This window comes from Elephantulus edwardii, unplaced genomic scaffold (assembly GCF_000299155.1).
Source record: "Elephantulus edwardii isolate Elephantulus edwardi_28Jun2011 unplaced genomic scaffold, EleEdw1.0 scaffold00194, whole genome shotgun sequence".
Lineage (NCBI taxonomy): Eukaryota > Metazoa > Chordata > Mammalia > Macroscelidea > Macroscelididae > Elephantulus > Elephantulus edwardii.
Genome location: NW_006399944.1, coordinates 3,372,881 through 3,400,331, shown reverse-complemented (window position 1 = coordinate 3,400,331; position 27,451 = coordinate 3,372,881). Strand labels below are relative to the sequence as shown.

The following is a 27,451-nucleotide window of genomic DNA, read 5'->3' as shown; positions in this document are numbered from 1 at the left end:
TGACTGGATTGTCAGATTCCTATTGCCCCTCTCAGAGTCAAACCCCACATTCCTGCTACCTCAGGGGACTTCCTAGCAGTACTCCTAAAGTCTATTTCAATCTCATTAATGCAAATCTCTTCACAACCTAGCTCTTAGCTGTTAAGTCAGCCATATCTTCTAATGTCTGCTGTCAAGATTCTCCCTCCACCTGCTGACCCTGGGCATCTAGGTCCCCACCCTCACACCCCTGCATTACCCTGTCCTCAGTTTGGTAGATACTTATAATGGCTGAGAATTGAGACCATTCCTCAGTCTCACACCCTACTTTCAGAGACCCATTCAATACCAGGTGCCTGCTATTAACAATGTGTGGTCATTCTACAAGATTACAGAAAAGTTTAAATAAAGCCAAAGTTTGTCACATAGTTTACCCCTTCAAATCAGAGAGAGATCAGCCAATTATTAACAATTATTCAAATTCACAAATGAATACTAAATACATGGTGCTGTACCATGGAATCATTACTTTCACCTTAATCCTACTTGTCAGGTAGAAGTCATAAATAAATTCATTTTGGTCAATAACAATTAGACAATGGCAAAATTTTTAAGTGCCTTAATTACAATTATTTTTTTAAGTTTCTGGCTTATATAATTCATTCTGGATGTATCACATGCCAGCACGTCCAGCCAATATCTGTCTTTGTTCAGACAAAACAACTAAAATGAAAAATGATATTAGACATGAGCTGGAAAGAAGTATGTGATCACTTGGCTTAAATGTCTTATTTTATTGAAGGTAAAACTTGAAATCCAATCTTACCTAGCTCCCAAGATGACAGACAATTTCTGAAGGAAACACGTCCTCCAGCCCAGGAGGCAGTTGATGAGGCCTTAGTGTTCCTTCTGAAATTAAGGCTTTCCCCCACATGCTACTGTCTGTGCAAAAACCCTCCACAGGACCTCATCCTGTTGTGCCACTGTGGACTCAGCTGTGGTTTGTCCTGTGCCATGGTATTTATATGCCTGGTTATTTTTACAGTATACTTTTAGAGATTCAACACCTATCTGTCAGTTCAATTATTGGGGAATGATTTCCATGATGTTGTCAATTAATTTATATCTTAGATGTGTATAGGCTTGAGTATTATTATTATTTGCTCCTATTAGTACATATTTTCTCCTAAGTGGTATAGCACTGGTCTGTCTATTTGCTATACAGAGGTAACTCTTGGTTGCTGTGATGCTGAACACTGTGACACTGATGCATCAAATGCAATAATGGTTACTCACGGTGAACAGTGGTGGAGCTCCCCAATTAAAACAAGCTTGGAAGCAGGAGTGTCATTCAATTCCAAAATAGCTTGCCTCCAGAAACTCTATGAAGGTTGAGAAATGACAAAAGTTATACAAGTGTTCAGGTCTTTCGTTGATAGGTTCGCTATGAGTCGTTTACGACTTGGCAGCACTTAACAACAACAAAATTAGTACATATTTATTCCCATTCTAAAAAAAAAGGTGACCAGAGAGTGGAAATTATCAAACAATATTTTTAATATCACATGCACACAAAATCCCACTGAAGATTATCCAGAAACAACTGCAACAACAGTACATTGACAGAGAACTACCAGAAATACAAGCTGGGTTTAGAAGAGGTCATGGCACTACAGACATTATTGCCAGCGTCAGGTGGATCATGGGAGAAGGCAGAGAATACCTGAGCAATGTCTACCTGTGTTTCATTGACGATGCAAAGGCATTTGATTATGTGGATCACAACAAATTGTGGATGACCATGAGGACAATGGGAATCCCAGAACATTTGATTGTACTCATGTGAAACCTATTCTTGGACCAGGAAGCAGTCTTCAGACCAGAGCAAGGAAACATTGCATGGTTCAAAATCAAGAAAAGAGTATGTCAGGGATGTATCCTGTCCCCATACTTTTTCAATCTAAATGCAGAGTGTTCAGGAAGCTAGGCTTTCTAAGGAGGAATGTGGCATCAGGATTGGAGGAAGACTCATTAACAACCTACCTTATGCAGATTGATACAACCCTGCTTGCTGAAACTGAGGAAGACTTGAAGCGCTTGTTGTAGAAGGTCAAGGACTGTAGTCTACAATACGGACCAAAATTCAGCATCAGGAAGACAAAGATTCTCACCACTGAGCCAATTGACAGCACCATGATTAATGGAGAAGAGATGGAGGCGGTTAACAGTTACAGCTTGCCTGGCTCTACAGTCAACACTCAATTGATGCCTTAGAGTTGTGGTGCTGGAGAAGAGTCTTGGATGTACCATGGACTGCCAAGAAAAAACAAACAAACAAACAACAAACAGGTCTGTCTTGGAGAGGGTGAAACCAAGTTTCTCCTTGGAGGCTAGGATTTTGAAGCCCTGTCTCAAATATTTTGAGCATGCGGCCAGGAGGGACCGGTCCTCGGAGAAGGACATCATGCTCAGAAGCGTGTAGGAACAGAGCAGTAGAGGAAGACTTCAGAAGAGATGAATTGATACAGTAACTGGGACAATGCAGGTAGGTGTATCTGGGTCAATGAGACTAGTTTAGGACAGGGAAGCTTCAGAGCTGTTGTACATAAGGTCACTATGATTTTCAGATAATTCAATGGCACATAACAACAACTATTAGTACAGCACTTTTCTGTCAGTGTGCTGTGTAGCTTGTGGCATGCTCTGATGCTAGAATCTGTGCCACCAGTGTCTCAGGTACCAGAAGGGGTCGCTCATGGTGAAGAGGTTGCAACAGATCTAATAGATTAAGATATACTAAGAAGAAAGATTGGCCATTCACATCTGAAACAACAAGCCCTCAAAAACCCTACAAACAGAAGAATGTGGGTAGTTATGGTCTAAGACATAGAGCCCAGATAAGAAGTCACTAAAAAAATGAGTAGAAGCAGCTGCAAGTAAACATTACACATTGGAACATGATATGTGCAAAGTATGAATATATAAAAAATGGAAGTTGTCAAAAATGAAATGGAACACATGAAGATTGACATTCTGGACATCAGTGAACAGAGATGGACAAGCATGGGATACTTTGAATCAGTCAGTCTACATGATCTATCATGCTGGGAATGAAAAACTGAAGAACAGTGTTGTTGCTTTCATAGTTAAAAAGGCAATTTCAATATCCATTCTGAAGTACAATGCTGTGAATGATAGAATACTATCTGCATGCATAACAGCAAGACCTGTTAATATGACTGTTATTCAAATATATGCACCATCAACTAAAGCCAAAGAGGAGACTCAAAGTTTCGGCTATCTGCAGTCCAGAAATATGCAGTCAAGAAGCATTAATAATTATTGGTGACGGGAACACAAAAGTTGGAAACAATAAGGAGGGACTGGTAGTTAGAAAGTATGAATGTAAAAAACCTACAGACAAGGAACAAATATTTGGTAATACCATCTCAGATGAGAGTCTTATAATAAAAGTTTACTGAATACTCCTGGGCCTCCACAAGAAAAAGACTGAGAACCCAATTACAAAACAGGAAAAGGACATGGAAAGAATTTTTCACAAAGGAAGATATTCGAATGGCAAACAGACATGAGGAAATGCCAGATCACTGGCAATAAGAGAGATGCAAATCAAAACCACAATGAGGTACCACCTCACCCCAATAACAGTTCAAAGTTTAGCAGGGCAGCAAATAATAAATGTTGGAGAGAATGTGGTGAGAAAGGAACTCTTATACATTGTTGGTGGGATTGTAAAATGTTACAATCATTCTGGAGGGCAGTTTGGCACTTCCTCAAAAAGCTGAACATAGAAATTCTACATGATCCAACTATTCCACTACTTGGGATATACCTTGTGAAACTAAGAACTAAGGCACAATCGGAGATATGTACACCAATATTCATAGCAACATTATTTACCATCACAAGAACATGGAAACAGCCCAAATGTCCAACCATAAACAAATGGATAGCAAAATTATGGTATGTTCACACAATGGTACTATGCAGCACACAGGAGCAATGATTTTGTAAACTGTAACTTGGGAGGGACTGGAGAGCCTTATGCTGATTGAACTAACTCAGTCCCACAAGGATAAATATTGTATAAAACCATTTTTGTAGAATGAGTATAAGGATCCAAGAGGTGTGGAAGAGGGTCGAAGCAGAGGGAAGAAGATGTGCAGGGGGAGAGAAGGATTAGTCATGGGGTTGAACAATTAGATGGGGGAATGAGGGAAATTGAAAGAATCTGTTCTCAAAAACAATGTATTCAAATTTTGTAAATAAATGAATATAAAACTGAAAAAATAATTTATGGACGTGGTAACAGAAATGAGGCCGGTGAGGAAATGATCAAGTGTTATGTGCTCAATGATTTGTTCTTAGCAAGTACCTTTTTCAAAAAATACAATGACTTGTCATGTGGACCTCACCTGATAGATTGTACAGGAATCAGATTGACTATATTTGTGGAGAGAAAAAAATAAAAATCATTGGAGAATTGCAGTATCTGCAGTCAAAACCAGACCAGGTGCCTAATGGGGAAAAGAACATCAATTACTCACATGCAAGTTTAAATTGAAGCTGAGGAAAATTAAAGCTAATCCACAGGAAGCAAAAATACAACCTTGAGGCTTTCCCAGTTGAAATTAAGAATCATCTCAAGAATAGATTTGAGGCATTGAACACAAATGATCAAAGACCAGAGGAACTGTGGGCGGAGATGAGAAATATTATCCTTGAAGAGAGCAAAAGTTCATTACAAAGAAGAAGGAGGAACAAAAAACCGAAATGATTGTGAAATTTGCATTACAGCATTACAAACCCAAAACAAAAGGAAAAGATGCTGAAGTAACAAAGCTGAACAGATGATTTCAGAGAGCAGCTCATGAAGATAAAGCAAAGTATTTCAGGATTGTTGTTGTTAGGTGCCATCAAGTCGAGTAAAACTCATAGCAATCCTATGAACAAAAGATCTGAACCCTGTTTTTCCTGCATCATCCTCACGCTTCCTGACGAAGCACAAGAGCCCATTGTGGAAGTCACTATGTCAGTCCACCTAGTTGAGGGTCTTCTCCTTCACTAACCCTCCACCCTTCCCAGAATCATGTCCCTCTCCAAAGGATAGCTCTCCTAGTAATAGACCCTCCTAGCAGCATGCCCAAAGTATGTGAGACAAAGCACCCTGTCCAAGATATATTCGTTTGTTCTTTTTGGCATACATAGGATGTTCAGTGTGCTTCTCCAAAACCACAGCTTAAAGACATCAATTGTTCTTGTCATCATTATTTGTTGTCCATCTCTCAGATACATAGCAAGTGATTGGAAAGATGATGGCCTGAATCAGACACACCTTAGTCCTCAAACTGATATCATTACTCCTCAGTAATTTGGAGAGGTCCCTAACTGCAGACTTTCCCAGTGCAGTCATCAAAGTAAAGGTTATCTTAATCTTGTGTTCTGATTTTAAAACTGACTAAAGCATTTTTCAAGGATCACTAAAAGCATGATGAGCTTCCTATGCCCTGAAGATAACTTATTAGGGTGTGTTTCTGGCATTTTCTGATATCCCAGACTGAATAATGATTTCCCTAAAAACAGTTGCCATTAAAAATAACCCTAACTCCTGATGATCCCGTGGGTGTCCCAGCAAACGTGCTCTGTAGGGTTTACAATGGCTGATTCTTTGGAATTAGATTGACAGACCTTTCTTCCTTAATTGACTCGAACAGCCAACCTTTCTATTAGCATGTCTCTTATCTGTGCTTGACTTCTGGAAACCTTAAAGACTACCTAAAATAAAACCTGTGTTTTAGGCGACAAGGTGGCACTAACAGCTGCTCCCTGCCACAAGCAGGAGCGCCCCTGTGGCGCGATTTGCGCTGGCTCCGACTCGTCGAAAAGCTGGTCACTTCTCCGAGCGTTTGGCTTGGACACACCCCTGGATTTCAGAACTATGTAACTTAGGGGTTTTTAAAACGGAAAAGTTTATCAAGGAGTTTGCACCTCCTTCTGTCAACTAAGGACGGGGGCTGATCTGCCGCTGCGATTTCGAAGTAATAATGGCTCCATCAGAGGTCCCTGGAGCTGCTTCTGCCACCGCGCATTTCTTACAGACCTCACTTCACTTTACCGTGAGGACCACACAGAGGGTTTTAAGGAGACAGAAATTGGAATTTCGTCGCTAATATCAAGTCCTACTTTTACTTTTGAGCGCCATCTAGCGAATAGTAGGTTTCATCACACTGGAAGAAACTTCCCAAACAAGACCCCCAACATCGCTCAGCCTCTACTCACCCGCCTGGTGCTAAGGACCTGGACCAACAGATTTGAATTCAATTCTTGACCCTGGAAAGGACGCAGACACAGAGATGTGAGAATGATGACGTCATAAATTCATGAATGAGGCAGGAAAACGGCCGGTGCTCAGCTCTCAGGATATGAGACAAAACGCAGGACTGTCAGGGAACCTTGACAATAAACTGTAGTTGTTGCGATGTAAGGAGCTCTAGCGGCCTAGTGGCAAGAAGCCGCGCTGCAATCTCGAACGCACGTGGTTCAAGGCCATCAGCTGCTCTGCGGGAGAAGGATGAGCAATCTCCCATCAACTTGATGATACACAACAACAAATGGACCAGGCAGGAAATCATAAACCCTCACCCTGGATGGTCAGCAAAGTTAGACAGTTTTCAAGGGCTATCAAGCATGGGTGCATCTTCTGGGACCTATGATTTCTGTGAATTTATAGGATGGCAAGGACATTATCTATTTAAGCTTAACTGCAAAATCCCTCAAACTGTTCCTTGCGGGCAGATGCTTTTCTGATGTTATGGCAGAGAGCTGAGAGACATCTTGCTTCCCTCAGCCAGCTGGAATGCTTTTCTGGACCTTTGAAATGCACACAACAGACATTACATAAGCAGATCCCGGGGAGAAGCTGATACACAAAATGTGCTTACACTGAAAACCTCAGACTGATTCCAGTACTTCCAAGTCCTACAGGGTAACTCACTTATTTCAAGCTGTGTTCATTGCCATCATATTTTAATAGCAGGATGAAAGAGCCACCATGGTGTCAGATTGTATTCCCTTAACTAAACATTCATGAGGAAAGAATGGTGGCTAACCATGTTTGGTTAGTTTTTGTTTAGTCCAGAAAGCCTTTGTTCAAAGGACAGCTTTCCCGCTGGTCTAGTAAGTAAAACTGATGAGAGTAGAGAGGCTGGCCTCCAGGGAGCTTCTGCTAACTCTCCCTTATCCTCTATTAGCCACTTGGAGCCCTGAGGTGACTCTTTGAAATATCATGCTTGAAAACCATTAGAAAGATGTCAAAAGCCAAGTGTTGGAAGCAGATAGATGCAGTGTTACTCTTGGTTAATACTAAAATGGGCTTCAGTTTCTCCACCTGTAAAAGTCAGAAATACTTGCTCTGGAAGACTCTCGTGAATATGAATGAAAACATATTCCCAGGATAAACAGGAGTCCTGGTGGCCTTTGGAGCTGTGCTGTTAACTCAAAGGCTGTGCCTCTCCAGAAGTTCTAAACCATCAAGGACCCTCGGGGAAGGAGCGTTCTCCCCTCCCAAGCGACTTAGAGCCTCTGAAAACCCACTGAGGGTTTGATTCCAACTCAACACAAGAAGTTATTATATGTGAAGCACAACAGGCTCTCCTCAAAAGGGAGAATTTCTTCCACATAGATAACTACCTTTGCCACTGTTGGTGGAACCAGGGGCCTTTTAAGGCACCAAGTAGGAATGAAATTACATTAATGCATTGGTTATAACCAAAATCCATTAGTGGATTAGCCTAGAATCTTTAGATGCCAGGGTAGATCTGGGCCCGTCCATGAACTGCAAACTAGGAATTATTGACTCTACTTGCCTCACTCAGGACCAGTGCCCTGGGTTGCATCTTTGGAGAGATTGTCAAATTTGCACTGCGGAAAAAGTATCCTCATGGGCCAAGACTAGAAAATGAAGATATTTTGCCAGCAAGCAACTGCAGTAAGCCCAAAGGATGCCCTAAACCATGCTGGGTGTTTATTCGGTGTCATACTGGCTCCTGAAACCTCATAGTGCCAACCATAAAAAGAATCTTTTCAAAGGGGGTTTAAGCAACCACAGGAAGTGAATTACAGACCAATTAATCTACATATCAGTCATAACAACTTCATTTGTTCAGGTCCACACACAACTTGATTACAACTTGAAAATATTCTTCTGGAAAACAGCAGCTAATTGTTCTCTGCCTGATATGCTATGGATCTCACATTTGGTTTCTCCTGCTTCTTTAGAAACTGGAAGCTATGTCCAGAATGGAGCATTTTAAGCAGTTACAGTATCATGTTTAGAATTTTAATATTGACCAAATTTAGAGCAAAAAGTGGAGAATTGGACTAATTTACTTTCTGTTAAAATGCCCAGTGATGAGTTGTGAAAAAGATAAATATGTGTATAGTCTGCAAGTGAATGAGCCCATCACTCTAAGGAGAAATGTGTTTGGAATACGACAAAGAAATAAACTAAAGTACACAAGAAAAAACATTGTGAAAGAAAGTTCTACTTGTTAAAATTTCATTTATCTTATAAATGAATCTCTCTTCTTCCATTTTTCCCTTGGCACTTTCTCCCCAGAATCAATCTATATCCAATTTTCAGTTGTTGCCAAAACTAAAAGTTTTAAGGGTCCCTTGAGAAATGATGCGCAAGGATAGAGGGTCACTAACATTTCTAGGAAAAAATATTTTAAAGTAGTAAGAGTGGAAGCATTATGTGTTGTTTCACAGATGAATAGTAGGATATATTTTGATTTTTGTTTCTAATTAATTTGCTCATGCTTTCACATGATATTAGGAAGTGATCCAACAGCTTCTCCATGGGGCTCTTCCCTTTCCAGGAACTTACACACACCCAATTCACAAAGGGATGGGAGTGGGAGTCACAAAATGAGCACAAAAGCAACAAATGCTGGCAAGTATAGTGCATTGAAGCAGATGAGGGAGAAAACTGTTTAAAATGGATATGTGATTAGGTATTATTGTCATGACAGGAGTCCAGAACGAAGGCTGCATAGTGGAGTGGACCTGGGGGGAGAGATAATAAAACAATTGAAGAATTTTTCCTTTATTTTTCAAAGAGAAGAATGTACTGGGGCAGGGCTGGCAGGTGGGCAGGGAAAAAGTGCAACAATGAAAAATGGAAATGCAAAGTCTGTAAATTTTTATTAAAATTAATTATTGTTATTAATAATAATAATAATGAAGTGATATAAAAAAGATGAGCACAAGCCGACATGACCGTGTCAACACCCAACTCCACTGAGTCACAGCTCCCTCATCTGCAAATTGAGCAATTATTCTAGACAATCTCCTAATATCTTCTAGCATTAAAATTCCATCTATCTAAAATCTAAATCGAAAACTCTGGCAGTTTAATCCACAGGGATCTCTCCTAACCCAAAAGTGACAGTTCTCCACGGGAAAGATGGACAATATCCTACCGGGTTAGAAACCCAGTGGAAGGTCTGCTATCCCTTGGCAATGAGGTAGGGAAAATCCAGCATTTCATATATGTATAAAATGAAAAGCTAAAGCAATAAGCTTTCTGAAATTATTAATGCTGAAGGTCTTAAGAGTCAAGTTGATTTATATTGAATAAATGAATGTTGTCTTAGTCCCTGTCTAGAAAGCAGAAAATGGGACATGAGGGCACAGGGCTGTGAGTGTCCCTCTGAAAGGGCCAGACAGAGCTCCTCAGACACAGCTTCTCGCCATCCCAGATCAGAAGGCAAGTAAAGAGCCTGTAGCCCAGGCCCATGGTGCCTCTGGTGCCACACCAGCAGCAAGAGGTTCATTTATTTATTGTTCACTCACAGACTTTACCAGTTGTGGTATCAAGAGTGGGGTTTATTAGGGAAATAAGTTGAAGAGGGAGGAAGAAATATCTCACAATTCAAGTCCAGGGTTAAGTCCAGAAATACCAAACCAGATTAACAGCAAAACACAGTCCCTTATTAGTAAAAGTTCTGATTCAGTTCAGTTGCACAGACTCAAACCATTCAACAAGATTTGTCTGAGAGCAGTTATAAGTCAGCTTCTACTTAATTATCCAGCAAGCACAGCAAAATTTTACCTGTGGTCTTTATCTTAGGAATCCACTGGTAATACCTTGCCACAGTTTCTTCACATCAATGCCACAATCTCTTAATCATCATTCCCAGGATCTCGCCACCAGGGTCTTACTCTCACCAGGGTCTCCCTCTCACCAGGGTCCCACTCCGGTCTCCTTCAAGTCTTGCTCTCCCAATGTGGGAAGCATTCTGTCTCTTATCCTAAGCCCACAGCTGTTGATGATGTGCATGATCATGTATCTGCAGTCAAGCTAGCTGGAGACCAGAAAGGCTTACCATCATGGCTAATACACAAACTTTAGGCTAACACTGCAGTCCCCGAAAAGATATAACCAGCAAATAATGCCTGAGCTGAGTTATTTGAAGGTTTCTATATCTTATCTGTAGGCCAACATGAATAACAATAAATATCATTTATTTATTGTTATAATTAAATTTAATGGGGAAAACTGAGTGCATTTGATTTTCAAATATTCCTGACTCAAGGCATCCACATTTGGATGAAAGTAATTTCTCTAATGATGTCTTACTCTTAGATTAGAGAAAAGCAATACTGTTGTTGTTGTTGTTGTTGTTGTTATGTGCCATAGAGTCGTTTGCGACTCATAGCGACCCTATGTACAGCAGCCCTAAACCATGCTCTATCCTGTGCCAATCTCATTGCCTCTGACACACCCATCCCGAGTATCCCAGTCACTGAATCAATCCACCTCATAGAGGGTCTTCCCCTCCTGCGCTTTCCCTCTACTCTACCCAGCATGATGTCCCTCTCTAAAGATCTGTCCCTCCTTACAACATGTCCAAAGTATGTCAGGCGAAGCCCCAGAATCCTTGCCTCCAAGGAGCAGCCTGGTTTAATCCTCTCTACGACAAATCTGTTTGTTTTCTTGGCAGTCCATGGTACATTCAATACTCTTCTCCAGCACCACAGCTCAAAGGCGTCAATTCTCCTTCTATTCTCCCTAGTCATTGTCCAACTCTCTGATGTATAACAAGTGATTGCAAAAACCATGACCTGTATCAGGCGGACCTTAGTCTCCAGAGAGACACTGTTGCTCTTGAGTATTTTGGAGAGGTCCCTAACAGCAGACTTTCCCATCGCAATAGGTTTTTTGATTTCCTGGCTACTGGTGCCAAGAGTGTTGAATGTGGAGCCGAGCAAACTGAAGCTGTGAACAATCTTAATCTCTTCGCCATCCATCCTGATGCTACCGATTGGTCCAGTGGTGAGAATTTTTGTCTTCTTGACATTGAGCCTCAGTCCATATTGAAGGCTGCAGTCCTTGACCCTCTGCAGTAAGTGCATGAGGTCCTCCTCAGTTTCAGGGAGCAAAGTTGTGTCATCTGCATAACGCAGATTGTTGATAGATCGTCCACCAATCCTAACGCCACGCCTCTCCTCATAGAGCCCCGCCTCTCGGATAATCTGCCTTACTCTTAGATTAGAGAAAAGCAATACTACACAGCTTTATTTACACTTAGACTGTGCCTCCAGGATGAAATAAATGACAGTAAAACAGAACATATATCATCACAAGTTATGATAACCCAACTCTTTTGCTTTTATCATAAGCTTCTATTAGTCTTCAGAGGGCCAAATCTATGCACTCAGCTTCCTCATTTCTTCACACAGAGGGGAATGGAGTCTCTGATTATTCCTTTCTGACTTCAGGGTGTTTTTGTTTTAATTTTTATTTTATATTGGTTTGTTTACAAAGTTCATATGTATTGTGTTTTACACTATTCTTCATTCACTCTGTGTTTCATACAATCATTCCCATGCATTACATTTCATAAAATTAATCACCATTGGACCATGTCTATCATTACCCTGCTTTCTGCAGGTAGCAGTCCAGTCTTTCCAGCACCCAGTTCAGTTTTTAAGACCATGGTCCTGCATGTAAAGTTGCTTACAGATGAAAGTAACTTTATTTCCTAAGCAGCCACATGGATCCCATAACACAGTCAGCTTTAGGAACTGAGAGAGAAGGAAAAGTCATTTATGCTATCAACACCTGGTAGTCTGTAAGGGACCCTTAATGAGCAGAGTAAAACAAACATCCCATAAAGAATGTATGCAGATCTGCCTTGCTGAGAGACCAGGGCTTCAGCCTTGCTCCAACTCTTAGGATGATCTGGCTGGTCCCTTTCATTAACTTCTTCCACCGCTGGGAGGAACCAAATCAACAGAGATTCCACTAAAATACTCATTCCACAAAATGGATGAATCATACCTCTACACACACACACACACACACACACACACACACACACACACACGCACACACAAAATCTAAGGTCAGTAAGTTTGGCAAAGTAACAGACTATCTTCTATCTTTTCCGGGTTCAAAACACCCATTATCTCCATAATTACCATAAGTGTTTTAAAGTAAAAAGCAAAGGCGAATGGGTAGAAGAGAAAAGGGAGAAAGACAGCAGGGAAAAGAGGAGCCTGTTAAGTTTATTTCGCCTAACTAGACAACAAATAAGAATGGCAGAAGAAAAATTGATGCCTTTGAGTTACGGTGTTGGGGAAAAAACCTGACTATCCAATGGAGTGAGAAGATGCAAGCCAGAGTGAGTCTTAGAGGCCAAGATGACAAAGCTTCATCTCACATACTTTGGGCATGTTTTTAGAAAAGGGTATTATGCTACAAAAAGTGGAAGATTAATGAAAGAGAGGAAGACTCTCAACTAGGTGAATTGACAAAGTTACTGCAGCAGTATGTTAGAGATGAGAAGGGTGGCACAGGATAGGACAGAGTTCAGATCTGTTGTCCGTTGGGTCACTATGACTTGTACTTGACAGCACATGACATCCACAAGCATTTAAAAAAAAAAAAACCAACACCCTCTTTTAGCCACTGAACATTTTTAGCATAAAACTTATTAAATCCTGTTGAATTGGAATTCTGCAAGTGTTCCCACTTTACAGTAAGAAAGAGTCTGCTAAATGCGGAACTTCATTCTATTATCGTCTAAAGAACACGTGTGAGCATTCACCTTTCCTGTGTTATAAACTCTCCATTGCTCCCAACCCCCCACCCCACCCCCGCCCTGGCCTAATTCTTTAGCGTAGCCTTCAAGGTCTCCAGAACCTGGCCTAATCTTGCTTAGATGCTTTAGTTCTCTTGCTTCTCCCTCATGAGTTTCTGTTCTTTCCCTTGCATTTCCAGGCCAACCTTAACAACGATTTCTTATTAAAGGGTCTAGTATTGCCTTTTCCAAGCCTCTGTCTTCATCTGGAAGGCATTTGTTAGTCTTTGCAAATATACATGCACCAAACTCAAAGCATTGCTGTCAAGCTGAATTTTGATCGCTAGCAACCAGAACTGTCCCCGCAAAGTTTCCAAGACTGTAATTTTTATGAAGATAGACAGTCACATTTTTCTTCTGTGTAACAGTTGGTGGGTTCAAACTGCTGACATTTGCCATTAGCAGCTGTGTGTTTAAACCACTGTTTAACAACACTATGACTACTTGTGAGAATGTAATGCACTTTTTAAATTATTATTTGAATGGAAGTTTATAAACAAATTGGCTTTTCATTCCCTCCTGTATGCAGATTTATCTCCCGTTCTCTCCTCCTTCATTTCCTCATGCATGTCCTGTACCGGCTGTTAGTTCTATTGTTCATAATGTCCTGTCTCCCTTTCTTTTTCAGAATCATTTTCCCTTTGCCTAATTCAATGCCATGTTCTTTATTTATCCATTCTCTTCTTGATCTCCCTGCCTCCCGTGGCCCCCACTGACCTATAATCTTCTTGATTTTGTAGCAGTGGTCTTATATTACCCTTGGTCCTTTGTGGATGAATTCATTAACTCACCATAATATTTTCTAGGCTCATCCATGTTGTATATTGCTTCTTGAGATCATCGTTGTTTTTCAATGATGCATAATACTCCATTGTGTGAATGTACCGCTGTTTCCCTATTCATTCATTTTTTTTAACCATTGTGTTGCCTACTTTTCCTACTGAATTTAAAGCATTCTCCTCCACAAGGATTTCTCCTCTATCATTACCCTCATATGCTACACAAAGTGTTGGGCTTCTTGCATAAATTATCTGTGTATGTGCATACCTTATCTTCTTCTAGGCCTCTTGGAAGAAAGAACTATTTTATATGCAGTTGTCTGTCTCAGTTCTTGAACATAACAACTACACATAAATTGAAAGGATAAACTGAAAGATAAATGGCTGATGTGATTCAAAGGAAACCCTTCCACGGAAGGAAAAATAGTTGACTGAGGACCAAAAGATCTAATCCGGTTCTGCCATCTGTACATAGTGACTAAGGTTATGCCCTTCTCTGCCCTCGGGCTCAATGTGCTCAGTCTATAAAGACAGGGAAAAGCCAACTGAGCTGATGTCATCCAAGCTAAATCTTTTGAAAGTCTCTTGATTTAGAATAGTCTCCTTCTCAAAGAGTTTTAGCCAACTCTACAAAATTGAGAATAAAGCAGAACAGAAACAAGAGGTCTATTTTCATCCTACTAGAAGAAATGGGTAAGCTAAAGGGAAAATCTCTGTAACATTTGAGTCCCAGGGATCAGTAGAAGACTGAGTACGATATTTTTTTAATGAAGAAATTTTTGTAGGTTCTCAAAATGGTCTGTATGAATTACCAACTACTAGATGCCTTTGAGTTGTGGTGCTAGAGAAGAGTATTGAACATACCATGGACTGCCAAGAAAACAAACACATCTGCCCTGGAGAAGATAAAACCAAGTTGCTCTTTGGAGGCAAGGATTTTGAAGTTCTGTCTCATATACTTTGGGCATGTTGCTAGGAGGACTCAGTCCTTGGAGAAGAATATCATGCTTGGTAGGGTGGAGGGACAACACAGGAGAAGACGACCCTGGATGAGATGAGTTGATACAGTGGCTGGGGTACTATGAGCAGATGTGTCAGAGGCTATGGGATTGGCTCAGAATAGCAAAGGGTTAAGGGTTCAGAACTATTGTACATAGGGTCACTAAGAGTCGCAAGTGACTCAACAGCACATAACAACAACAAGTGGTAAGGTTGTTTGTAGGGTTGCTTTGAGTCGTAGTTGACTTGATGGCATATAACAACAACCGTAATAGTAAGGAGCTGTGGTGCAATCCCAAAGGCACATGGTTCAAATCCACCAGCTACTCCATAGGAGAAGGATGGGCAATCTCCTCCTGTGCATTCAAGCCCCATGTCTTTAGCTTGGCACCACAGCTCCTTGCAGCTAACTCAGCAGAGCTCCCTGACAGATACGTAGATCCTAAAATAGGTTTACCTGGAAAACAATAGCAACAAGTCACCAAAACCCAAACCCTTGTACTTTCCTATGTAGTGGTTCTCCATCCATGCTCTCCTTATCAGTGGCATCTCTTTTATCAGGAAGTTTGTTAAAAATTCACCATCTCAGCCTAAATCATAAATTCTGATGCTGAAGCTCCGCAATTTGTGTTTTAACAAGACCTCTAAATGAATCTAAAGCACACCTAGTTTGTGCACATGATTTGGAGCTAAATATGTCATCCCTGTGTTACAATCTCATTTTCAACGATACAGAGATATGTACTTCTCTTGTCATTACAGTCAGTTATCACGCCTATGCAATGCACTCCAAAATGGGCTGATAATAAACGTGCTTTAAATCTTGCCTTCAAATTCTGCCAGCTCCCTTATTTATACATCCGTGTGTTTCTTAAAATCTGCCCCATCTCTTACAGATGATCGAGTGGATCCTTGCAAATTCCTGACCTGCGGCAAATTTGCCGAGTGTGTGATGAATGAGTGGACTGAGGAGGCCGAGTGTCGCTGTCAACCTGGATATGAGAAGCAGGAGGGCCTGGACCACCTGGCCCAAGGCCTCTGTGGCCCCATTGAGGAATGTGAAGTTACTCAGGGGAAAGGAGCCATGTGCAGGTGCGCCAAACACACACGTTATCTTTACAGACCCAAGGATCAATGAGTCCTTTAACCCTCATGATTAAACACTGTGGTTCTCAAACTTCCGTGAATCTTAGAATAATCCAGAGCAGGACTTGCTAAACTACGCATTGGTGCACCACTGTGCTTTTTCTGATTCAGTACACTTGGTGCAGGATCCAGGTAAGGCTGATGTTGCCAGTACAAAGACCACTACCCTTTAAAAACGATTGTTCTAAGATTGTGCAGTATTTCCTAAAGCCTAATGATGAGGAAAAGAACTGTATTGTTGTTGTTGTTGTTCGGTGCCATTGAGTTAAGCATGACTCATAGTGACTCTATGAGCAAAAGATCTGAACCTTGTTCTATCCTGTGTCATACTCACATTTCCTGACATACAAGAGTTCATTGTGGCAGTCACAGTGTCAATACACCTGGTTCAGGGTCTTCCTCTACTTTGCCGACCCTCCACCTTTCCAAGCACCACATCCCTCTTCAAGGAATCGCTCCTCCTGGCAATATGGCCAAAGTGTATGAGGCAAAACTTTTATCATTCTTGCCTCCAAAGAGAACTCCAGCTGCGCCCTCTCCAAGACATATCTGTTTGTTCGACCCTAATTACAACTTTTAAAATATGTACGTGTGGTGTCATTGTGGTTTGAATTAAATTCACCAGTAAGGAGTAAAAATGTATAAGTAGTCCCTAACTTATGATGCATTCAAGTTAAAATCAACAGAACTTAATACTCTCTGGTTAGGTTTTATTATTGTTATTTTTATACATCTTATTGTGAAAACTCTAGGAAGAACAGAGGAACACTCTTAGACATCATATTAGAGGTTGAGCCCTTGGAGGAAAAGACACTCAAAATGAGGAGAAACAGCTGCAAGCATCCATTAATAATTAGTACATCTAATGTGAGACGTATGAATGTAAGCAAATTGAAAGTTTTAATAAATGATTAAAAAAGGAAGATCTTCAACAAGGTGGATTGACACAGTGACTGCAGCAATGAGATCAAGTTCAACAGGGGCAATACAATAGGACAGGGTTCAAATCTGTTGTTCATAGCGTCACTATGAGTCATACTTGAATTCGTGGCACTTAACAACAATAATATTGTTAAACGTACCATGTACAATGTTACAGTACATCATTAGCTGATGTAATCAGGTGCAGTTTAAAAATATAATGTTTCCAACCCCCAGAGACAAATAAAAATTTAATTTTTAAAGATATTGATAATAAAAGGCAATAATAATCAAAACTTTTGTGAAGTATTCCACTTACAGAGTTCTGAGGCCTCGTAGACAGGAAGTTGTGCTGTCAACCCAAAGACAGGTGGCTTGGATCCACCAGCTGCTCTATTGGAGAAAGGAGGGCAACCTTCTCTCATGTGATTTACAGTCTCTGAAAATCCGCTTAAAGGTCAGCTGTTAGTCAGGTCCATATCAGCAGCCATGATTGAGTAATCCCACTCTGTCAGTCTGGATTTAAGACAGTCATGAGAACGGAGCTCCATCATAAATTGGAGACGACCTGAATATAGATTGGGGTTTTCCCCTGTTTACAATATATCCTGCAATACCATTTTGAATGAGTGCAGAATAGTTTGCTCTCCAGAGTTGTTTTTATGTATAATTAAATCATGATTTTTCAGATCCTCTTTAGAAGGAGATAAAGGAATTGGGAAATAATTGGTCTTCTGGCCAAGTGGCAAGAAGCTAGGTTGCAATCCTGAAGGCATGCAGGTTGAATCCACCAGCTGCTCCACAGGAGAAGGATGGACAATCTCCTCCTGTGCAATTAACTGCGTCTGACAACCTGACGGAGGGTCAGCGATGAGTCAGTTCCTACTTGATGGTACATAAAACAACAGCATAAACTAGACTTTAGGTGATTTTATGAACAAACAAGAAACATGGTGCTTTCTCCAGGTCCTGTAACATCCAGATAGGGACTGCATTGTGTACACTGTCCTCAGAAGGCTTCTACTGAGACTTTCTGGTCCAAACTCAAGGATCAAAGCCATTTTTTTCAATCTTGGTCTTCTAGTCACACACACCTGAAATCTTCCTCAGTGCTGATCACACAGACTCATGCTATTAACCAATTACTTCATTGTGTTTGTTTGTCTCTTGTGTTTCATGTCCTCTTGTTCATTTCAGTACTTTCAGCTCCTAATTTCCTTCAAGGGGCTTCTACCCTTAGTCAACAACAACAAAAAAACCAACCAGAGAGATGTGGCATCTTCCATTATGAGACATACCCTGCTCCTTTAAAGTATTAACATTTCAAAGATAATTGTGCTGGTGAATTCAAACCTTGCTATTGCTATTTCAGTGCGCGTCTTGCCACTAGGCTATCAGAGCTCACAAAGGATATAGGAAATTAAATTTTTTTTTAATTAAATTTTTTTAATACTAGTTTATTTACAGAATTCGAATACATTGTTTTGGCAAACAGAATTTTTTAAAAGGCCCTTTGCAAGAAGCAAAAAGGACAGAGTAGCTGCAAAAGAACATGGGAGTGACAATGATGTCAAGTGCATCCAAATAAACCCCAGTGAAAATATCAGCAGGCTTCTTTATATAATTTGATCACTTCTTCTAGAAATTAAAATATTCAAGAGAAAATCTTGAAGTACAAACATGGAAGATTGCTTTGTAAGACAGAAAAATGTACGTCAGATAGAGAGACAAAAGACTAAAATATAGTTGTCAAACAGATCTTTATATATTAGGGAATTGATATGGAACAGGTATTTCAGATCAGGAGGAAACATATAGACTAGTCAATAGTGATTGAAGCAAAATTGGCCTTTCATTTAGAGAAAACCAAGATTAGTTCGATACCACACGCAAGTCAATTTAATATCTAAGATCCAAACCTAAAATCAAAACCAGGTAAATAGAAGGAAAACATATTTTAAGATATTTTTATATCCTTGGTTTAATAAAAGAATAATTTCTCATTAAGATATCACCCTCTGACACCATTAAGAAGAGGACTTCTTGAGGGGGGGCAGGAACCTCCATAAATAATTAGCAAAGACATAATAAGAATAAGGAGGGAGAAAATAATTAGAATGTGTGTATATATAGACAAGATTTAAATATCAGAAATAAGAGCTCTTTCACATTAATGAAAAGACAAATAACCTAATATTAAAGTGATTTGAGATATCCAGATCATATTCATACAGAGGTGTTAATCACAGAAGAAATCAGATAGCAAATAAAACAGAAGAGCTGCTTGATTAAAATGGATAAATGGGACCTTCTAAGAATTAAATCCCTATGTACATCAAAAAACTTCTCCAACAGGGTAAGAAGGAAAGCCACAGACTGGGGAAAAAATATTTGCCATATCTAAAATTTCTCACATATTCTAGCACCTCAACAAGAAAAATGTAAACAACCCAATCACAAAATGGGCACAGGATATGAATAGACATGTCACCAAGAAGACATTCAGATGGCAAATAAACACATGAAGAAATGTTCAGAATCCCTAGCTCTCAGAGCAATGCAAATCAAAACAACTATGAGATGCCATCTCACTAAAACAACAGTAGCAAAGTTCAACAGGGCAGCAAACAACAAACTGGCTCAAAAAGTTGGAAAGAAAAATATCATTTAACCCAGCAACTCCACCACTGGGAATTTACCCTAAAGAAGCCAGAGCCATGACTCAGACAGATGTATGCACACTCGCGTTATTACGATAGCAAAGAGTTGGAAGCAACCCAAGTGCCCATCAACAAATGAATGGATAAAAAAACTATAGTATACTCGGACAAGGAAATATTACACAGCATTGAAAAACAATAAACTTGTACAACCTTACAAAGCATAGGGGAGCCTAGAGGACATTATGCTGAGTGAAATATCTCAGCCACAAAAGGACAAATACTACATAACACCACTGTTATATAAAGCAGGACAGACATGAGATGAATGAAACACAATGTATGGGAATAATTATATGCACATCAATTTTTTAAAAAGCAAGGAAAAAAATATCAAGCTGCTTCTTCCATGTCCTCTATACCTTGTGCACTGTGGTGGGCTTATTGTTCAAAATGGCTTTCCTAGGCCATTGCCCTTAACTTTGCCAAATGTTTGGGTGAGAATAAACAAATAGAAAGTGTTAGTCTATCCAGCAGGACTGATTGATTTTGTCACTCCACCAGATATAAATTGAGCAGATTCAATGGCAGAAATCAGGAATACCACCAGTAGCAAAGAAGATGAATTAGAGAAGGTAAGGCATGCCCTTTCAGGGCTAGATATTTTTGAGCCAGCCAGACCTAGAGGAGAGCAACAATAGATGCAGCAGAGAACGGAAGACCCAATATGAGGTGGAGTTGCCCTGAGACAGCTACCCTACAGAACCATGACCAACCCAAGCCTGCTGGAAGACTAGGGGTGAACGGAGGAAGTCAGGATTAAGAGAGCTTTGTTACACTGGCCTAAAACCACAAGGCTGAAGCTGAAGGGCCTGAGAGCACATTTCAGCTGCTCTCCTGACTGAGAAATTGTATTCCTGTTGCCATCCTGAATTCTAACCTGTTGACTTCCCTAATAAACTACATAACTGTAAGTCTGAGAAGAAAAGGGGGGGGGGAGGAAGGACAGACAGGTGAGATTATGGAGACAATGGAGAAAGAGTGGGTAGATAGTGAACACTGCATTAGAGCAGATGAGGGGAAGAACTGTCCAAGAGGGATATATGATTAGGCATTATACTTATGACAACAATCTGGAACAAGGGGTGCATTGCAGGGAGGGGTGGGGAGGGAGGAAGCAAAATGTGCAACAATGGGGGAAAAATAAAAACATTTTCTATTTTTAAAAAAAGTGCTGCTTGATTTCACAGTACTATGAGAAACCTAAAAACAATGGGATTGTGTTTTGCTTATGAATTTGGGAAAAGAAAGCAAGCGATGTTCAGTGAGGTTGATTGTGGAGGAGACCAGGACTGTTGGCATTGTTGGCAGATGCAAATCCGAAAAGCCTTTTCTTCCAGAGATGTTTCTGACTGTCAAAACTTTCAATTTGACACAGCTAATTTTAGACTATTACCTTACAAAATAATTGCCCCTGTATATTATGACATGTGTACAAGAGTTCACAATATTATTGTTTTGAATCTTAAAATCTCAGCTTGTCAACAGGGAAAATAGTTAAATAACCCATAGTGAATTGTTAACTATTTGTCACAGCAGTTAAATATACTAGTTTAGTTCTACCAGATCTGGCATGGGAGAAAAAGTAAAGCCAAGACACATCATTAAGAGAGGAGCAGGAAAGCAGATTCAGTTTATGTAATAAATAATGACGAAACCGTGCTTTTAAGTATATTAAGCTCAACCATATGGTACAGCCGTATTGTCATCACAACTTGTCAAATATCAGCAGTTTTGTGTGGCTCACTCTAACAAGTAAGTAAATGTATACAAAAAAACCTGAACTGATAGATGAACTTAATTATCATTGCAGTTAAGCGGAAAGTGGCTGGGGTGGCCAAGTTTTTCTCATCCAATATGTTTATATAACATTTGTGCAACATTTAAAAAGAAGGAAGGAGGAACGGAAGGAAAGACAAGGCCAGTGACCTGGACTCCAGTAAGAAATAAAGGAAGAGAGTCACTTTTTTCTTGTGGAGATTGTGAGGATGCCTCTGTTTTTCTTTCATTTTCCTTCTTTTCAAAATTGAGATTTTAACCAAAGTTTGCTGAGAACTTAGATTTTTCACTCATTCATTCATTGCTGCATTTTCCTCCCTACCTCCTCAGTTCACTTTCCTCTTTAAAAAATAAAAAAAAATTTAATTGCTGCAAAATTTCCTCCCCACCTCAGTCCAGTTTGTTGTGCACCTTTAAGAAAAGTGAGGATAAATAATGTACACTGCGGCATTGAAACAGATGAGGGAAAGAACTTCTTCGTATTATTTGCATGACAACAGTCCATTTTCATTTTAACAAGCCGTTTTTTCAGATGATTGTACATTTGTAAAAAAGTACTGGTGGCACAGTGATTAAACATTCGATGGCCAATCTAAAGATTGATGGTTTAAAACCAGGAACTGCTTTGCAGGAGAAAAATGTAGGGGTCTCACTCATAAATATTCACAGCCTGGGAAACCCTGTGGGCAATTGTATTGTGTCCTGCAGGATCTCAGCAAGTCAAAAGTGACTAGACTTGACAGCAGTGGGTTTGGTTTAGAAACATTTCTCTTTAATATGTAAGAAAGATTGCTTTAATTCTAGGTTGTCGTTAAGTGAGATCAATAGAGCAAAGCATCAGGTGATCTGGAAATGAACAGCTCTCCCAAAGGTTACTTGTGCTCCGCTTCCTCTTTCTCTGTGTCTGCTTCCTTAACGGGAAAATCTGATGCTCCTTAAACCAATTCAGTTCAGCTAGCATTTCTGAGCACACATGTGTCGGTCACCATGTTAGACGTTGGGGAATAGAGAGACAGAGAGGGAGAGAAAGTCCATTTCTTCTCAGGAAGTAAAAAGAAATCCTCACTTTATCCCATTTCTGCCTTTCACACTCCCTGCTTAAACAATTCTTTAAAAATATGTCACGTTGTAAAGCGTGATGTCCTTCACACTAAGACAAGCCCTAGACTCTTGTGAACTGCCTCAAACAGACCTTCAGGGGAGGGGAAACCAGAGCTCAGGAGTACTCTTAGAGTCCCTCCTGTCTCCCCATCATTCTGGATCCCCCCCCCCATGGCTGCTCCTGCTCCCATCACTTAGTTAAGTTCCTCCAGAAATACCATCATTCATGAGACTGACAATTTACTTACACAGAAAATAGTCCACAAACTTGACTAATCAGCCACATATTAGTACCATGGCCAATTCTAATTCCAGTTCTGGCCCTAACTAAATCTAACCCTGGGCTCTAGCCCACTCTTAAGTCTCAACTTTCCCATTGTGTAGAATAGGAAAGATAATAGAAATAAAGTCATAGGTTTATATAAGGAATAAATAGATACCCCTCAGAATAAACTGCTTAATCCGACTGGATGCTAGTATTCTTGGCACTGTGTGGTAACGATCAACAAAGCCAACTGCATTAAAAAAAGCAAATGCTCTTCCCGAAACTTCAACCTAAACCCGCAGCAAACCAGTTGTGAGAACATCACATATTGTAACTTTAAATGCAGAATGATCTAAAGATTGAACATGCCACTGGTTATTGTTGTTGTCCTACCTGAAAGTGAAGAAAGAGGTCTACAAAAACGATATTGATATTGAGGTCAAATGAGAAATGAGTCTCTTGACACTTCGAGCCATTTCAATTGATTCACTTATTTGCCAGTCTGCTGCTAAGTCATTGTCATTCATTGTATTTTCCACCTTTATTTTTCCTTCCTTTTTTTTTCTTCATTCAATATGTATGAATACACTCCATACATTTTTCATCTCCCTCAGTCTTAGAGGTTCTATACATAGACTTAGTTGCACTTGGAATATACTTTGTAATATCCTCCCCCAAAATAAACCAAATAGTCATTTTCAAAGGTCCTTTTGTTTTTGCTTAATGAGGTTGAATTTTATTAATGATAATTATCATTATACATATGTAGAAAATCCAAATTGAGAGCTAACTTTGAGTAAATTATTTATGGCTTTTCCTCTTCAAATAAAAAGAATCTCACTTTTGTCCTTTAATTTGAAAGTCTAATGTGTTCTTTCTGTCATTATTTGTTATGCTGAAATTTGTTTCCCAATATGGGGTCTAAATTAAGTAAGTGATGGTACAAAGTGATACTTTGGGGGAATTTTTAATGATATAAAATTACTTGTCGTAACTATTAGTAAGGTCGCAATGTTCCTTGTGTTACACATCAACCATGGGGAAAAAAGGAGAGGTTTCTCCATTTTTTCCCCCTGTAAATAGCTGCCTTAAATTCTTTTATGAGTCCCTTATCCACTGAATAGTGGGATTGAGCAGTTTATGGGGGGAAAAATATATGGCAAAGGTTAGATATTTAATCCAATATAGTTTTAAAACATGATCTGATTGATAATTTAAGCAATCATTTTAAGTAATGTGGTTTCCTGGAAAATGACTTTCCCTTCTTCACTTCCCCTCTTGAAGAAGAATATGTGGGTCGTGGGGTCAGTAAGGGCTCCATGAGTCTCCCTAGGTCCTCTTGAAAGTTCCTAGGTCTAAATTTCCCTCACACCATGATCTGTTGATTCTGACCCAATACTTCTGCCCATCTGCTCTGAGGTATTCTCAAAACCTCCATCCCCCAAATCTCTCAAACAAGACATGTTGTGCTGTTGTTGTGTGACATCAGGTTGGAACCAACCCATAGCAGACCCTCCAGTGGGTTTGTTGGGGGACAGTAAATCACATAGGAGGAGATTTTCCATCCTCCCTTGGAGCAGCTGGTGGATTCAAACAGCAAACTTTTTGGATTGCAAGGCCACCAGAGCCCTTAACAGTACATATGTTGTTAAGTGCCATCAAATCATAGACGACTCATAGTGACCCTATAAATGAAAGACCTGAACTTGTATAACTTTCATCGTTTCTCCAGGTTCATAGGGTTTCCGGAGAGCAAGGAATTACAACCTTGTCAAGATCTCTCTTCTCTCTCTCTCTGTCTCTCCGCACACACACTCACGCTATCTCTATCTCCCTTTCCTTTGCTTTCTTCCCACCAAGCACTTGGATGTTGTTGTTGTTATGTGCCATAGAGTCGTTTGCGACTCATAGCGGCCCTATGTACAACAGCCCTAAACCGTGCTCTATCCTGTGCCAATCTCATTGCCTCTGACACACCCATCCCGAGTACCCCAGTCACTGAATCAATCCACCTCATAGAGGGTCTTCCCCTCCTGCGCTGTCCCTCTACTCTACCCAGCATGATGTCCCTCTCTAAAGATCTGTCCCTCCTTACAACATGTCCAAAGTATGTTAGACGGAGCCTCAGAATACTTGCCTCCAAGGAGCAGCATGGTATAACCCTCTCCAGAATGAGTCTGTTTGTTTTCCTAGCAGTCCATGGTACCCTACATACTCTTCTGCAGCACCACAGCTCAAAGGCATCAATTCTCCTTCTATCCCCCTTGGTCATTGTCCAACTCTCTGATGCATAACAAGTGATAGCAAAGACCATGGCCTGTATCAGATGCACCTTAGTCTCCAGAGAGACACCATTGCTCTTCAGTACTTTGGAGAGGTGCCTAACAGCAGACTTTCTCATCACAATACATCTTTTAATTTCCTGGCTACTGGTGCCAAGAGTGGTGACTGTGGAGCCAAACCAACTAAAACTGTGAACAATCTCAATCTCTTCACCATCCATCCTGATGCTGCCAATTGGTCCAGTGGTGAGAATCTTTGTCTTCTTGATATTGAGCCTCAATCCATATTGGAAGCTGCAGTCCTTGACCCTCTGCAGCAAGTGCTTCAGATCCTCCTCAGTTTCAGCAAGCAGGGTTGTGTCATCTGCATAATGCAGATTGTTAATAGATCCTCCACCAATCCTGATCCCACATTTCTCCTCATAGAGCCCAACCTCCCAGATAATCTTTTTTGCATACACGTTGAAAAGGTATGGAGACAGGACACATCCCTGGCGTACAGCCCTTCCCAATTTTGAACCATGCAGTGTTTTCTTGCTCTGTTCTGACAACTGCCTCTTGGTCCAAGTATAGGTTTTGCATTAGAACGATCAAGTGTTCTGGGATTCCCATTCTTCTCAGAGTCAGCCACAGTTTGTTATGATCCACACAGTCAAACTTCTTTGCATAGTCAATGAAACACAGATATATAGGCATGGAATTTTCCCTCCTTCCTGTGGTAAAACCCTCCTTCCCTCTGCCTCTAAAACTATAATAGACATAATGTTGGAAGAAAGAAAATGATTCACTAATAAGAAACCGTATCAAAAAGTATTCCTGAAATATTATATCCATTATATGATATAAGGGGGGGGAAAGCAAGGTACAAAGTATGTATATATTATCACCAGAAATTACATAAATATGTATAGTGAAGAGATTGGGTTTATATATATTCAAATGATAAATAAATGTTATTCTCTGTTACAGAGTTGTTTTCAGCAACCACAACTCTGAACTTGAAAAATAACTCTACTTTTGCCAGATGAACTTCTCATTCCCCTCTCCCTTAAACTCAGTTTAATCCTCCTGAGAGCATTGCCTGAGAAACAGAAAGCCAAGTAGAGGGTAAAACTCAGGGGAATGCAGAAAGCATGTTCCATCTAATGCTAAGGGAAGGCACCTGCAAAAATAAGCTATTCATTTTCACTTGTCATACTAATTTAAAATTAAAATATTATAAAGTTGTAGTTGCTATTAGTGCTACTTAAGCCAGGAAACAGGATGCTATGTTTTTGCTTTCTTTGGCAGATCCCCAGATTCCTTCAAAAAAACAAGCTTACAAAACTAGCATTACGCAGTTCCAACACCAGTAACCTAGAAAAGGATTGTTCTAACTTGACACGGCGCCTATGTGACATTGAGGGTAGTATGTCTGACTTCAAAATTTTGATAAGTCAGATTTGTCCCTAATTCTCTGAAGAAATAATAAACTCAGTTTTGTAGTGTATTAAAAAAAAAAACCACCCCGCGTTTCTAACTTCCACAAAGTAACAAAATAATAATCCTTGGATAGAATACCTTAATTTACTAGATTTGAATCTTAAAGGAAATGAAAAATATTTGTGTTTGATGTTTATTTTAAATAGAAAGGAATAAAAGCACTTTTTCTTTATTTGTCAGACTTTTCATTTTATTTTTTTCATAGGAAAATAAAGTGTATTCCCAGAAAGCTTCCACAAAAGACTCCCAATCAAATGCAGTTCAGAACTTTACATTTTCATTGATTGTGGATTTTTTGGAGCTGAAGAGGATGATTGAATCTCTGAAATTATTACTCTGCCATAGCCTATAAAGCTTGAAAACAAATTATGGCCTGACATCATCTTAAAATTGAACAACTGACCTAGTAAAATGTGATCAGATTGACACAGCCACTTGAAAGATAAGCCCCATCGAGGGCAGTGAATTCATGTTAACAATGGAAGGGACAGCTCAGAAAAGGAGAATGAGAATGGTAGCCCTGGAAGAGTCTCCTCAGTATCACTAAACTGCACAGGTTGAAGTAAAGGGCAGTAAAGGAGATCCTTGTTGAGATGAATTGGCAAATGAGCAGAAAATTACACAAGACTAGGCAGCTTTCATTCTCTGTACATGAATTTACATGAGTAAGAGTCAATCGTTGTTCGTAGGTGCCACTGAGTTGGCTTCAAACATAGCAAACCTGTGTCCGATAGAACCCAATCCTACCCGATCCTGTGCCATCTTCCCAATCTCTGCTGTGCTTACACCCACTATTGCAGCTTTGCAACTCGGTATGTATCCTGCCTAT

At 40.0% G+C, this 27,451-nt stretch overlaps 1 protein-coding gene across 1 annotated transcript in view; it reads left to right on the top strand.

Moving 5' to 3' along the window:
- Window positions 1–18,206, top strand: part of IMPG1 (interphotoreceptor matrix proteoglycan 1) — a gene marked incomplete at its 5' end in the record, with an annotated part of 223,893 nt that extends 205,687 nt beyond the window's left edge. The window contains 2 exons of the mRNA XM_006896970.1: window positions 15,823–16,018; window positions 18,191–18,206. Of these exons, the coding sequence (XP_006897032.1) occupies window positions 15,823–16,018; window positions 18,191–18,206 (212 nt within the window). The remainder of the gene's footprint in view (window positions 1–15,822; window positions 16,019–18,190) is intronic.
- Window positions 18,207–27,451: the final 9,245 nt, after the last annotated feature.